This window comes from Triticum aestivum, chromosome 2A (assembly GCF_018294505.1).
Source record: "Triticum aestivum cultivar Chinese Spring chromosome 2A, IWGSC CS RefSeq v2.1, whole genome shotgun sequence".
NCBI classification, from domain to species: Eukaryota; Viridiplantae; Streptophyta; class Magnoliopsida; order Poales; family Poaceae; genus Triticum; species Triticum aestivum.
This window is the reverse complement of record NC_057797.1, coordinates 570,549,538-570,563,272: the sequence shown is the minus strand read 5'-3', so window position 1 is coordinate 570,563,272 and position 13,735 is coordinate 570,549,538. Positions and strand designations below refer to the sequence as shown.

Sequence of the window (13,735 nt, the reverse complement as noted above, 5' to 3'; positions counted from 1 at the left end):
TGATGAGCAGTGCCATTCGTACGTAAAAGTTGTACGTACTTTTTACGCACACTACACCCAGCACCATCAGCGTATGGTTAGCAAAGATCACGGGTTGGTTGCAATCTACTCCGTACAGTTTGCGTAGGAATAGCATTACCGATCATTGATGGAGTCGGTCTACGCCGGTATTGTCTAATGCCAGTGTGATCGGAGGACTCGACCGAGAGCATGTGACGAGGACGCGTTTACATGCATGCATGGCTACTTGCTCAGTTGGTGGACACTTGTTTACTCACTCGGAGCTCAACTGCTGCAGTGCTGCTGCTGCTACGAATCTGCGTTGGATCGCTCCTACGCCCACGCCCAGTGCTTGCTTGTGCAGTATATAAGGACAGGGGCTGCATCCATCCCCTTCACAAAATCATCACAAGCCACTTCCTGCCTCTAGACACCCACGCCAACTGCGGAAGATCGATCAGTGGCCTCGCTTGAACGGCAACATTTTCCGAGTTTCTATTTCTCATTGATAGGGAGCATCTGCCGAACCAGCAGCGCCCAAAATGAAGGTGAGGAACTTATTCAGTTTCTGCTCCCATTCTCGTGTTGCTTTGTTTAGCACCTAGCTTAATTTTGAGCAAGCAATACATTACTCTGAAGCTGAAGCATACCACTGATCGATTGTTTTTCTCCTTCTTCTTGTTGCAGCAAAAGATTGTCATCCAGTTGAGCTTGTCGTGCGACAAACGACGGTCCAAAGCACTGACAATGGCCGCCAGAGCAGCCGGGGTGACGTCGATGGAGATTACCGGCGACGCCAGGGACCAGCTGGAGGTTGTCGGCGACGGCGTCGACCCGGTGTGCCTCGTCAGCTGCCTCCGCAAGAAGCTCGGCCACGCCCAAATCATCAAGGTGGAGGAAGTGAAGAAGCCGGAGGAGAAGAAGAAGGAGGACCCGAAGCCAGAGCCCGTGCACCCGCCGCCGTACTACTTCTACCCGCCCAGCTGCTCCTACTACCCCCACCAGTACCCGCTCTACTTCTGACCATGTAACTGCCGGACCATGCATGTAGCTGCGAGAGAGCGATTTTTACGTGCTTTTAATTTTGATTTTTGTCAGCAACTACAAATAGCTACATGCGCGCGTGTATATTAATTCATTGAAAGAAATGAAAAAGACGAGAGATACTGTATCAATATATTTACGAGTTCGTCTGGGTAATTTCCAGTTTGAAATCGAAGCAAACTCCATGGTTATATGATTCTCAGTTCTCAGGCGCTTGCTTCTTGGTGAAGATGAAGTTCATTCATAAACCACATGTGACATGTGGTTTGGGGCTGGGCCATGTGCCCGATGTGTAGGGTGACTGGTGAGGACGAGGAGCCAAACAGGACAGCACGATAGTACATACAGGTAACCGCGGTCCCGTAACCGCGGTCCATGTAACCGCGGTCCCGTAAAAACTGAATAAGATCTGCACTGTCAAAACCCATAGTTTCAGGTCTGCAGCGATTTCATAGAGTTTCATAGGAAAAGAGACTCAAAATTCTTCACCGATTTCACAGCAGTCGAGTGGCCCTCTACCTTCCTTTCAATGTTCTTACAGTGGCCTGGTTTTCTTCGGCCCGGTTTTCTTCGTCTTGCTGCATCAGTTAGTGGGGTGGGCCGGGTCAGCGACGAGAGTAGAGTAACCAAATTACTGACCACAAGCTCGTGACGGTAACAAAAGTACAAGACTGTTGGCATCAGATTGTCCACATCCCCACAATTCCCAATTCTAAACAAAAGTATTGGCCACCAACTGCAGAGATGGAGCGAGCACGGCAACCAGACTGCTCTATCGATCGGGATTTAGGAATGTTTGCTCTCTAGAGTAAACTTCGAGCTCCTAATACTAGCTTTACGGAATAGTTGGAAATCCCAATACAACCAGAGCAACCAATTCCACAACATAACTATAGGAGCCCGGAAATGACAGACCGCACAGTAATTAGAGTGCTGCGCAGTTGCTCTGGTTTTACATTTACAGCAGAAATAGAACTACAACCTAACAAATTAACCGTGAGAAGAGTCAGACTGTAAACCAGTACTGAAGTAGTCTCTGGTGACTTTGTCTGAATTTCTTACTATTGTACACACCTAGTAGAGTAGTAGTAGTATCTTCAACCGTATCTTTGCAAAGAAGTAAGATGGTCAAAGTTGTGAATATGTCGACTAACTTCAGGGCCCAAAGAAGAATTGGATCAAGCGTTCATGAAAATGTCACCGCTGAACACAATGGCCAATTTAATGGTGTAGACGTGTAGTTGGCAACGTTTCCTATTGTTTGCTAAGGACGTACCGCTGTCTGAAATATAATAGTTTGTGGACCATCGGAATTTGCAGATTATGACAGCTAGGCCATCATATATTGATCATTTGCCGATTATGAACGCTAGGGCATGTTCAATGCCGACCCTCAAACCGTCCGTATATATTTGGACCATGATGTCTGTACGTGTTGTGGCATCCAACGTGTGCATGTATTGATTCGCAGGGCGACCAGACGCAATTTCTCTCGCATACCGAAGAAAAATGTGTGTAGGTGGGTGGGTAGGTGGGTGGGTGGGGGGGGGGCTTTGCTGGCGTCTGGATCGCTGCCACATTGAAGCAGCACGCCGACCGAGAGAACCACCCGCACCGCTTCACGGTGCAGGCGACTGCTCCGCGTTCAAATAACACCACGACTGTCCATCCGTTTCTCTGCCGCCCACATTAATGCACGTGGTTGCCGACAATCCTACTCCGGAGCCATCCGTCCGTTCCTCTGCCGCCCACCATTATCATTCGCCCGGTATATACTAAACTGCATCCCAGCCATAGCCGCATTCATCCTCCTATGGTCCCTTTGTCCTCTTCCGCACCACTCCAACCATGCCCTCCTCGCGCTCCAAAGCTCTCTGGGACGGACTGTCGTCGGAGCAGAAGGAGATGGCCGCCATTTACATGGACATGGTGTGCGAGGAACGGGAGGAGCAGATCCGGGAGGCGTAGGCCGACGCCGCCTACAACCTCTAGCATCTCCAGGAGCACCAGCATGCGGAGGAGCGGCTCAATGCCGGCAGGAAGATCATGCCGGACGCGGACATGGCGGAGCAAGCGGAGCTACTCGAGTCGTGGCGCTCCGCCCGTGAGATCAGCCTCGCCAGCTGGCGGTACCGCTAACGTAAGGCGAAACTCGAGGTTGCTTACAAGGAGTTCAACAAGGCGGCGGACGAGGTGTGGAGCAAGACCGGCAAGGAGGAGGACATCGTCGGCTCCGCCCCGGTCGCGCCCCACCGCCACGACCACAAAGCCGTCACGTCCGTGGGCGTCGTCGGCAACAAGGAAGAGTAGTGCATGGTAAGTCACCGCTGCTCGGGTCCCAAGAAGGCCACCACTCCTTCCCTCCCATTGAAGCCAAGTTTGGTGGGCTGAACATCGTTGGCCGATTAGCCGCTTGGTGGCAAGGTGGAGGCGGACAACTTCACTTCCCGGGGCTCTGGACGTAGAAGTTAGGGAGGCGGAGCTAGAGAGCGCCGAGGCGAAACTGAAGAAGGCAAAGTTTCAGTTCTCAGGGCTCATGGCTCATGGCTGGACACGGGGAACGGGCACCGGTAATCATTTAGATTATGTAAATTAATTATACCTCCAGAGTCGGGCTCATTTTTAGTTGAAGTATGTCTAAAATGTGATGAATTGCATCATGTTTATATGAAAACCGTTGTGTTTGCACGATTCTCTTCCGGTTTACATGAAAATCCGGCCCTGTTTACACGAATTTTGTCCGTTTAGTCCGGATAGTATTTGAAATGTATGCGGACATCGTTGGATGACCGCCTCCGCATTCGTGCCCGTGGACTGGTCTTCCTTGTCTATAGACGGATGTAGGAGGAAATTTACGGGTTGGCGTTGAAGATGCCCTAAATCATCATATATTGATTCACAATATCGGCGCCACGAGTCCAAGAAAGGTCCATGGTTGTCTCAATAATGTCACGGTTGCTTCAATGCTTAAATCATTGAAAGAACACAATCATATGTAAGTACACATGACACAATGAAACATACAACAATAAGTTGATGAATAGGCACTATCCCATATATGAAAAAGAAATGATTTTTTAATGAATGAGCTACTCCCTCCGTTCGCAAATATAAGATGTTTTGGATATTTTAATATGGACTGAAATGAGTAAACAAAGACACTACAACATGTGTATGCACATCTAATTCAGAAAAAATTAGAACATCTTATATTTGTGAACTGAAAGAGCAGCATATTTGTTTAACCAGATTTGCCAGAATATATATTGTCTATGTGAGGATATGTGGTTGGGTAATGCCACTCTCTAGAAACAATATTAAGCCTTGTAATGTATTGCTCACGACAAAAAGTGATATGCTCGAGCAATTTTTGAGCACATCATCGCTTAACATTCATCTTCGACTGGATTTGGTCGCCCCCCGCCTTGTGCCATGACATACCCTCTTGGGGTGTGACTAGTTGGGGTCCAGCTGACACAAGACTGTGAAAATTTACAAGCAGTTAAAACATTCATCAATGTTTATCACAAAAGAAGTTTAGAACCTTTTAAATTTGTTTACTATTTTTTCAGATGTTACTGTTCAGATGCGCCGCTGGAAGTCCTGAAATAAATTCAGAAATAAATACGAGTACGAGGATTTAAACCCTGATGGACTGGGATACCACAGTCTCTCTAACCATCCAACCATGATCACCGTTTCATGCTAATATGTTAATGTTAAGTAACCGATCCATCGACTGGGTCTAGGTGGTTATGTCCGCAACCGCGTCTTCGGAGAAGCCTGCAACGTTCGTGGCCAATCGACAATAATTGGGTGGGTCGCCTCATCCTGGAATTAAGATCTCGTCATTGTTTAATGTTTCTCCGATTGGAAAATTCAAGGAGAACATGTGACTGTGATCAGGACGCGCTTACCTCTACTTGACCATTAGGGCACTTGTATTAGTCTACTCACTGCGAGCTCAACTGCCCACTGCGTGCATGTGTATAAGGCAGCTATCCCCTTCACCAAATCATCACAAGCTAGACACTTGGCTCATTTGCGTCTGCAAAAGATCGATCAGTTGCTACCCAGACCATTCTAGCCTTGCCTCCAACACCAACATTTCATCAAGGTCGAGGAAGTGAAGAAGCCGGAGGAGAAAAAGGAGAAGAAGGATGATCCGAAGCCGGTGCTTGCTGTGCCCGCGTACCCGCCGCCGTACTACTTCTACCGGCCCAGCTACTACCACCACCAGTACCAGCCGCCGCACATGGTCGTCTGCCAGGAAGAGCCCAGCAACTGTCGGACGATGTAATTAATTGCCAGAGAACAACGATTTTGACGTACTTTAATTTTGTCAGCATGTAACTTTAGACTAGCCACAATAAAAAGTAACATACACTAGTAACATACACATTTTCTTAGATTATGTTACTATCTTAATAGTGGGTAGTAATATAAGTGTGATAACATACAAAGCTTCATTTATTAGGTTACAGAATCATATTGTATTGAGACATGTGATGTTACAGTAACTAGCTAAGTTACTGAAACTACATCTCTCCTTATTAAATCATTGCCACATAAGCAAAAATGCTGAGTTGGATTTGATGTTATTGCTGAAGTTACTTCCATTATGGCTAGTCTTACATAGTTAGATGTACACGTGTTTATTGATTCATTGGAATTGGAAAAAATAAAAAGGCAAACGCCGAGGTTATGTGAATCTTAGCACTGAGTCGCTTGAGAAACAAAATCAGGGATTTCAATCGCTTACTTCTTGGCGAAGGGTGAAGTTCACAGATGAGATGTGGATTGGGGGTTGGTGCCTGTGCATGTGCAGCTTCGTATGGTGAGGACGAGGAGTCAAACATCACAACTGATAGTGCGTCGGCCCCACATAGTGTAGTGACGGACTATGTCATCTACAGTCCATATGATTATTTTTATATGAACCTAATCATATGATGATTTGGCGATAATACTGGCTGTATATCCGGTAAACCAGCAAATGGAAATGAACAGTCAAACATTCCATCCGAGTAAGACCAAAATATAGTTTGAGCTATGTATGCTCAAAATATCTGAATAAGCATATGAGATCGCCATTTGGACAGGAGAATGGTTATCTGAACAAACATTTCGACAGGACCATGGATTCTTCTGATGAAAAAAGATACACACTGTTGAGTGGCCCTCCTGCCGTCCTTTTCTTTGATTTACAGTGGCCATCTCTCAAGGTTCTTAGAGTGATCTGGTTTTCTTGGGTCTTCGCTTGGTTTTCTTCGTTTTATGTTAAATTAGTGCCTTTGTCCCCTCTTTTTGAAAAAAATTAGTGCCTTTGTGGGTATGCGAGGGCGACGAGCGGAGTAACCAAACTGCTGACCAGAAATTCATAAGAACAACAGAAGTGCAAGATTGTCGGCATCAGATTGTCCCCATCTCCATAATTCCCAACTGTAAACAAAAGGATTAGCCACCTGCTGCAGAGATCGAGCACGGCAATCAATCAGACGGGTCTATTTTCTATAAGAAAGTGTACAACTTCTGTTCTAGCTACCCCATTTCTGCGCGTTTTATTTTCTTATAGGAAGCACCGTCTAGTCATCATATTTTTTTCTTCAATAAAGGACTTTTCATTGAATAGATATATCGAGGTGATACAATCGTATTGAAGAAAGCCCGGCCTCTACATAGTTAGATGCACACAGTCAAAAAGTCCAGAGCACTCTAAAAATAAGCGTATATATTTAAGCTCTACAAGGTCTTTGCCTTTTCTCCTGAGTGCTGGCAAAATCACCATCGTACATATAGTATCTATCGAGAGATTCATCATGTACGAATCAAGAGTTTTACGTCAAGTTTTTTAATCGGACATGCTAGCATTCACCTGACCGATGGAGCCGTGTGCGTCGACTGCATCCACTTCCGTCATATCCGTTTCTGATCGGACGGCCCGTAACCATCTCCACACCATTGCAACTTGGCCCCTGTTGCAAAGCAAAGAATGCAACAAGATCATTGTTGCAAAGGCTTGTCCTCCGCGGTTGATTCCAGCACTCTATTAGCAGTCGTTTTACCACCGCCGCTGCTTTCCCATCATCCACGACCACCTGTGCGAGCCTGGTGAACTACGCTCTCGTCATATTCCGTCGCCGTAGGCCTCACCCCGCTCAGAATTAAGGGTGAGCGCCACGGCCGCTGTGGAATGGATCTAACGGCCTGCATCGGCAGTTGCCAGCCGTGCCCCGCGTTCTGTGCACGCCCGTGTGGTCCGACACATGCCCATCCGATGGTTCGGTGCCCTTGTGTGTGCTCCTTCGATGAGGCGTTGCGCGCTCCGTTGCAACGACTGTGTTGCAAATGGCGGCGGTGAACAAGGGCAGCGATAGCTAAGATGATTTTTGCTTTGCACAATTGCAAGACGGCTCTTGTTGCACGAGCCACAGAGCTTTTTTGCAACAAGGATCCTGTTGTGGGATGTTTCTGCAACAAGGATCATGTTGCAATCAACACGTGTGCAGATTGAATCGGATGGCTCGCGACCCAACCGATCTTTAAAGAGACCACCCGGCCCATTAGCACATAGGGAATTCATGTATGAGGTGATACCGTCATGTGGAGATATTTGAGCACGTAGGCGGTTGATATAACAAGCGAAGAGGCTCTCGTGTCACTCCTGGTGGGCGACCTGGGAGCAACGCAAAACATATACTAGTGTCATTGCCGCAGTAGTCCCTTGCATTTGGTGGTGGCTAGTGGCATCACTACATCGGGGTGGCTGCTGGGTGTGAACCTAATGAGCAGTGCGGTAGTAACTCCAACCGGCAAATCATGGTGACACGATAAATTCCAGGGTGCGGGACAGAGCGATCAGCAGCTCCCCTAGTAGGGTTCCCTTGCGGGGATGTGCCGCTCGCCTTGATCTGAGGCAATGCTTCTATGGTCTGGCCTCTATCTGTTTCATGGTGGCTTCGTGATTTTGTCATTTAAGCTTAGCTCTGAGTAGGAGGAGGGGCTTGTCCTTTTCCTCCGTGAAAAACGAGGCACATTTGTGTGGACCATTCTAGGGACATGAGTATTTTCTGGATGTTTTTAAGGATGCTAAGCCCATCAAGCTACACCTATGCTGCTTAGGTGAAGACCAGTGCAAGGTAATTGGTGAAGAGATAGCGCGGCCTCTGATGACATGCTACATCATGAATTGTATCATCCCGAGTGGCTGGCTAATCCGATTCTCGTCTTCAAAAAATGGGAAGTGGGGGATTGGCTTCAACTATATTACTTTGAACAAAGTGTGTTCGAAAGATCCCTTCACCCTGTCATGAATCACCAGTTGATTGACTCAATCGCAGCTTGTGAAGCGCTCAGCCTCCTGAGAACCTACCCGGGCAATCATGAGATCTAGCAATTTTCCTCCTTCATCCGTTTGTGGAGAGGGGTGGCTAGTCCATGGACATGGATGTGGGAGGTTCCATCCAGGCGTAGCCGCATACATTTTAATAATAGTTCGAATCAACCGAACGAAATTCATGCGAAGACGACACTTTTCATTAAAATTTGGACATAATTTATGCAAAATGGTAGCGGTCTTGCCGCAACAGGCGTTCGCGAAGCATTCGCTAAGCAACCACTCCTCGCCGATCTTGACGAGCTCGCCGTCAAGGCGGCGACGGCGCCTGACGGCTGTCTCCGTGGTGGTCCGGAGCGGTCGAGCGCCCACGCGGCAGCGAAGTCCGGGTCGCTCTGGACCCATTCCGGCGCCATGTCGCTCTTGGTGAATGCGGAGCGGCGACCAGCATTGCGCCGATCATACCTCGCCTGCCGTCTCACCGCGCACTCCGCCTCGGAGACCACGGCCTGAGAGCTAGAGGCATCGGCGTAACCGCCTCCTCCGAGGTAGTGCAGGATGCGGCCCCGTGCCTTCACGGTTGCCGGTGGCAACTCCTCCTTGACGTCGCAGCGTTGGAGGCATGGTGGTGTGCCGTACCGCAACAAGGACGCTAGCTCGTCCTTGACGTGGCGCCTGGTCTAGACGCCGCGGTTGCGCGGGGGCGGGGGCGACGACAGCTCGTTCTTGACGCGGCGTCCGATCTGGATGTTGCAGTCGCGCGGGGGTGAGACGGGCTCGTCGTATACCGGATGGAGCGGGGACGGTGGCTCGCGCTTCACGCGGTTGTGTGGCGGGGATGACGGCTCAACCTTCACGCACGCTAGCGATGACAGGATGGCCCCATCTGACGGAGGGAATGCTCCGTCAGCAGCTCGATCTGACGGACGAATTTGTCCGTCACCGCGGCCTCTGAGAGGAGATAGGCCACTGCGGCGGCTGCTGCTCCAACTGTTGTGGCGGGGCCCGGTCCTCCTCCTCGCTGGAGGAGATGGCGATCTCCTCCTGGGCGGAGGAGCCGACCGCCGTCGATGCCGAAGGGCCCAGAGAGCGCCGGCGGCGGCGCCAAGTACCACCAGAGGTAGAGCTTCTGCCGACGCCGCCTGCCGGTGCGGAACACCATGACTTCGGCATCGCTTCTGGGATCGGAGAGGAGGAAGGGCTCGGCGAGGTGGGTGACGGAGAGGCAGAGCGCGGCGTTGCTCGGGGAGGGGTGTTGCGGCTCTGTGCTTTGCTAGAGCACAACTTATATACCAGCGGCTAGGCCAAGCGAAGGGGCAGTTAGCCTGCTTCAATGCGGCGCAGCGACCGGAGTTGGTTCCTCGGGAAGCTGCGCCAGCATTGAGGCGGCGGCTGCCGAGAAATCACGTCGGTCAGCGCCGCCCTCCCCCGGTTATATCGCGCGGCATCAATGCCGGCCGCTGCGTGCTTTGGGGCGGCATGATTGTGGCGCGGTAAGCGGCGCGTGCAGAACTTTCCTTGTAGTCCTTGTGTTGTCAAGAGATGGTTTGGTGCCGATGGTCACTGCTGTATGCTGTCAAATCATTGTTTTTATCGCTTTCGGGCTTTTTATTTTCTTTTTCTTTTGCCTAGGCATAACTTTGGTCTTGTTGACTTTGCTATTTGCCGACGTGATTTTTCATATGCGTGTGTTAGTGTTGGCTGTGTGCATCCTAGTTATACAGAGGCCGGGTGTGTACTCATTATAATTGTATCCCTTGATGCTATATTTTGAGTCAATAAAAAACACTCTTTATCGGAAAAAAACGGCGCGTGCAGAAAACGATCCACACTGTCTCGCAGACCGATATAGGCCCGTGTGTGGGTGGTTTGTGTGGGCTAGGGCGGTCAGACACGTGCTTGAGAGCGGTCCAGACTGCCTCGCAGACCGATATAGACCCGTGTTGAATGATTTTCGTGGTCTAGATGGATGTGGGTGGTTTACGGGTTCGCCTTGGAGATGCCATAAGGAGATGAAATCAAGATTCCCTTTGCAACCCCCTTCGTTGCACTAGAGCATACCCACTTCGTCCTAAAATAAGTGTCTCAAGCTTAGTATAACTTTGTATTAAAGTTAATACAAAATTGAGACACTTATTTTAACACGAAGAAAGTATTTCAGAAACAAAATTATATATTATTGATGTGCAGTGCCATTCGTATGTAAAAGTTTTACGTACTTTTTACGCACGCAGCACCCTAAAGATCACGGGGTGGTTGCAATCTAAAAATCAACTAGTCCCTAAAGTTTGCGTAGGAATAGCATTACCGACCATTGCTTGAGCTGATCGAGGACCGCTGATCAGTTGAACGTGAGCTATTGTATTGTATCCATGTATTTTGTCTTTTCATGCTGTTAACTAACCGATCGACTCGGTCTACGCCGGTATGTCCGCAGCTGCGACTTCGAAGAAGAGTGCAACGTGGCCAATCATTGTCTAATGCCAGTGTGATCGGAGGACTCGACCGAGAGCATGTGACGAGGACGCGTTTACATGCATGCATGGCTACTTGCTCAGTTGGTGGGCACTTGTTTACTCACTCGGAGCTCAACTGCTGCAGTGCTGCTGCTGCTGCGAATCTGCGTTGGATCGGTCCTGATACTGATAACTCTGCTTCTCTGCTCCCACACCCACGCCCACTGCTTGCGTGTGTATATAAGGAGAGGGGCTATAGCTTTCCCCTCACAGACAAAATCATCGCAAGCCACTAAGCACCAAGACAAGCCCTGGTTGCATTACGTGCATCTGCTGAAGATCGATCAGTAGCTACCCAAACCAAATTCGATTCTGGCCTCGTTTTGTATTTCCAATTGATTGGCATCTACCAAACCAGCAGCACGCGAAATGAAGGTGAGGAACCTATTCAGTTTCTGCTCCCATTCTCGTGTTGCTTTCTTTAGCTTAATTTTGAGCAAGCAATACATTACTCTGAAGCTGAAGCATACGACTGATCCATGAATTTTCTCCTCGTTGTTGTTGCAGCAAAAGATCGTCATCCAGTTAGGCATGTCCTGCGACAAAAGCCGGTCCAAAGCCCTCACAATGGCCGCCAGAGCAGCCGGGGTGACGTCGATGGAGATTACCGGCGACGCGAGGGACCGGCTGGAGGTGGTCGGCGACGGCGTCGACTCGGTGTGCCTCGTCAGCTGCCTCCGCAAGAAGCTCGGCCACGCCCAAATCATCTAAGGTGGAGGAAGTGAAGAAGCCGGAGGAGAAAAAGGAGGACCCGAAGCCGGCCGTGCCCGTGCCCGTGCCCGTGAACCCGCCGCAGTACTACTTCCCGCCGGCCGGCTACTACCACCACCATTACCCGACGCACATGGTGGTCTGCGAGGAACAGCCTAGCAACTGCCCGACCATGTAACTGCCGGAGAACGATTTTGACATACTTTAGTTTTGTCGGCAACTATACTTGCATACATGTACTACTTATAATAACAGTTTATAATAAAATTGATTGGAGGAAGAAATAAAAAGGAGAAAGAAATATATTTACGGCTTTGCTTGGCGAGTATCCAGGTAGAAATCATCAAGATTCAAGACAAATGCCATGGTCATATGAATCTCTGATCCTCAGTCGCTTGCTTCTCCGTGAAGTTCGTAAGCTACATGTGGTTTTGTATGATGAGGGCGAGGAGTCAAACAGAACAGCACGATTCAAATCTTGTACGTCACCTGCAAGGAAAGGTCATACGTCACACCAATGATGCGCTCGGCCCCACATTGTGACGCATGTCATCTAATCATATGAATGTATACGGTTGGATCCGTATATTCACGGTCCGTAAACCCCCAAATGGTCAAAACATCCATTTTTTTCGAATTGTCAAAACATCTGTATCTGAAATTCTGAATAGGATTCATATATAGCCACAAGGTCCGTGCGCTCAAACATCTTAATAAACATAGCTCTATGGAATATGGTCATGCAAATAAACATCCGGATAAGAGCAGGACAGGACCATTGAATTTTCCGAAGAAAAATCAATAACACGGATGCTCTCCACAGCGATGTTATTTTTTTTTCAAAACGAAGGCAAAAAAATTTGCCTCATCGATTAATTAAGAAGAAGAGAATTGCCCAGTTAATTTACGGAAAATTGGGCAAAAACCGATACAAACAACCCAAAAGAGGGCTACTCACAGAGCACGGAGCATCACGAACACATACACTGCCCACCCAATGCTCCTAACACACAACACTCACAACCCTCAACACTTGGTGAGAACATCGATGCAACGACTCAGAAGATCAAAGCCACGACGAAGACACGAGAATGTGAGCACTACCCATCATGAAATCACGTATGCCTTCTCTTTGCCATCACACTTCTTGCGTTTGTTTCTCTTTGATTTCACCTTCACGAGGCAACCATCTGTCTTGCCGGATGTCGAGCGATCAGTCACCAAGCGGCTCTCAAAAGGCGGTGCCAACACACCACACGCATCCACATTCTTCAGATGCACACATGACAAAGAGGAGTCCTGTTCCTCACATGAGGTCGCCGACGAGTCTATCTTCATATTCTCCACTGACAGACTCATACAAAGCTTCCTAAGCTCAGGCATGATCTTCAACATCGGAGCCACGACAACGGCCATGGACTCGCCCTCAGTGGAAGACAATATAGGGGGCGAGGTAGGCATCGATGCTGAGTTGTCTCCACCACGAGGGGAGAAACATCCGAATAACTCCGCCCCCTTGTCCTCTCCAAAGCAAACACCGTTTGCACAAGGAGCATGCGACGTCAGAGTAGTCTTCAACATAGTCGACACAGCGGAGAGTCCACTCAGAGCAGTCTCCGCTCGCTCCAAAAAACTTTCAACCCGCGCCAGACAACCTTGGAGCAGCATAGTCTGATCCAGAGCGGACTGCACCACCACTTCAGACTGGGTTGTTGAATTAGCAGAAGCAGAGACGACAGACGCCCAAGATCCACGGTGAAGTGACTTGGAGGGGAGCGTGGATTTCATCGAACCCTTGCATGAAGCAGGAACGGGACAATGCACGGAGGCGGGGCAGGACACATGCGGCATGGCAAGGCATGCCAGCGAGCTTAGAGGACGCCAGGGATTGCGGCATCCACGCGCACGGTGACCGTTTTCGAAACAACGAGAGCACCGTAGCGGATCTCTGCAATGAGCCGCACGGTGCCCATGCACATCATTGGCAGGAGGTGCTTCCGCGACGCAGCCTGCGTGTTCTGACGTCGTCACCGTCACCGAAAGTGGCTCCACCACGTCCCATCCCCGCTTGGCTTTACGGTAGATGTTGCAGGTGCCTCGCTCATGGGCAACGTGCGGCTCATTGCAG

At 49.3% G+C, this 13,735-nt stretch overlaps 1 protein-coding gene across 1 annotated transcript; it reads left to right on the top strand.

Annotated features, from left to right (window-relative positions):
- The first annotated feature begins 406 nt into the window (after positions 1 to 406).
- On the top strand, positions 407 to 1,177 carry LOC123185597 (heavy metal-associated isoprenylated plant protein 16). The gene is made up of 2 exons (XM_044597453.1): positions 407 to 548; positions 688 to 1,177. Exons 1-2 carry the CDS (start codon positions 543 to 545, stop codon positions 1,021 to 1,023), a joined length of 342 nt encoding a protein of 113 aa, XP_044453388.1. The 5' UTR covers positions 407 to 542; the 3' UTR covers positions 1,024 to 1,177.
- Positions 1,178 to 13,735: the final 12,558 nt, after the last annotated feature.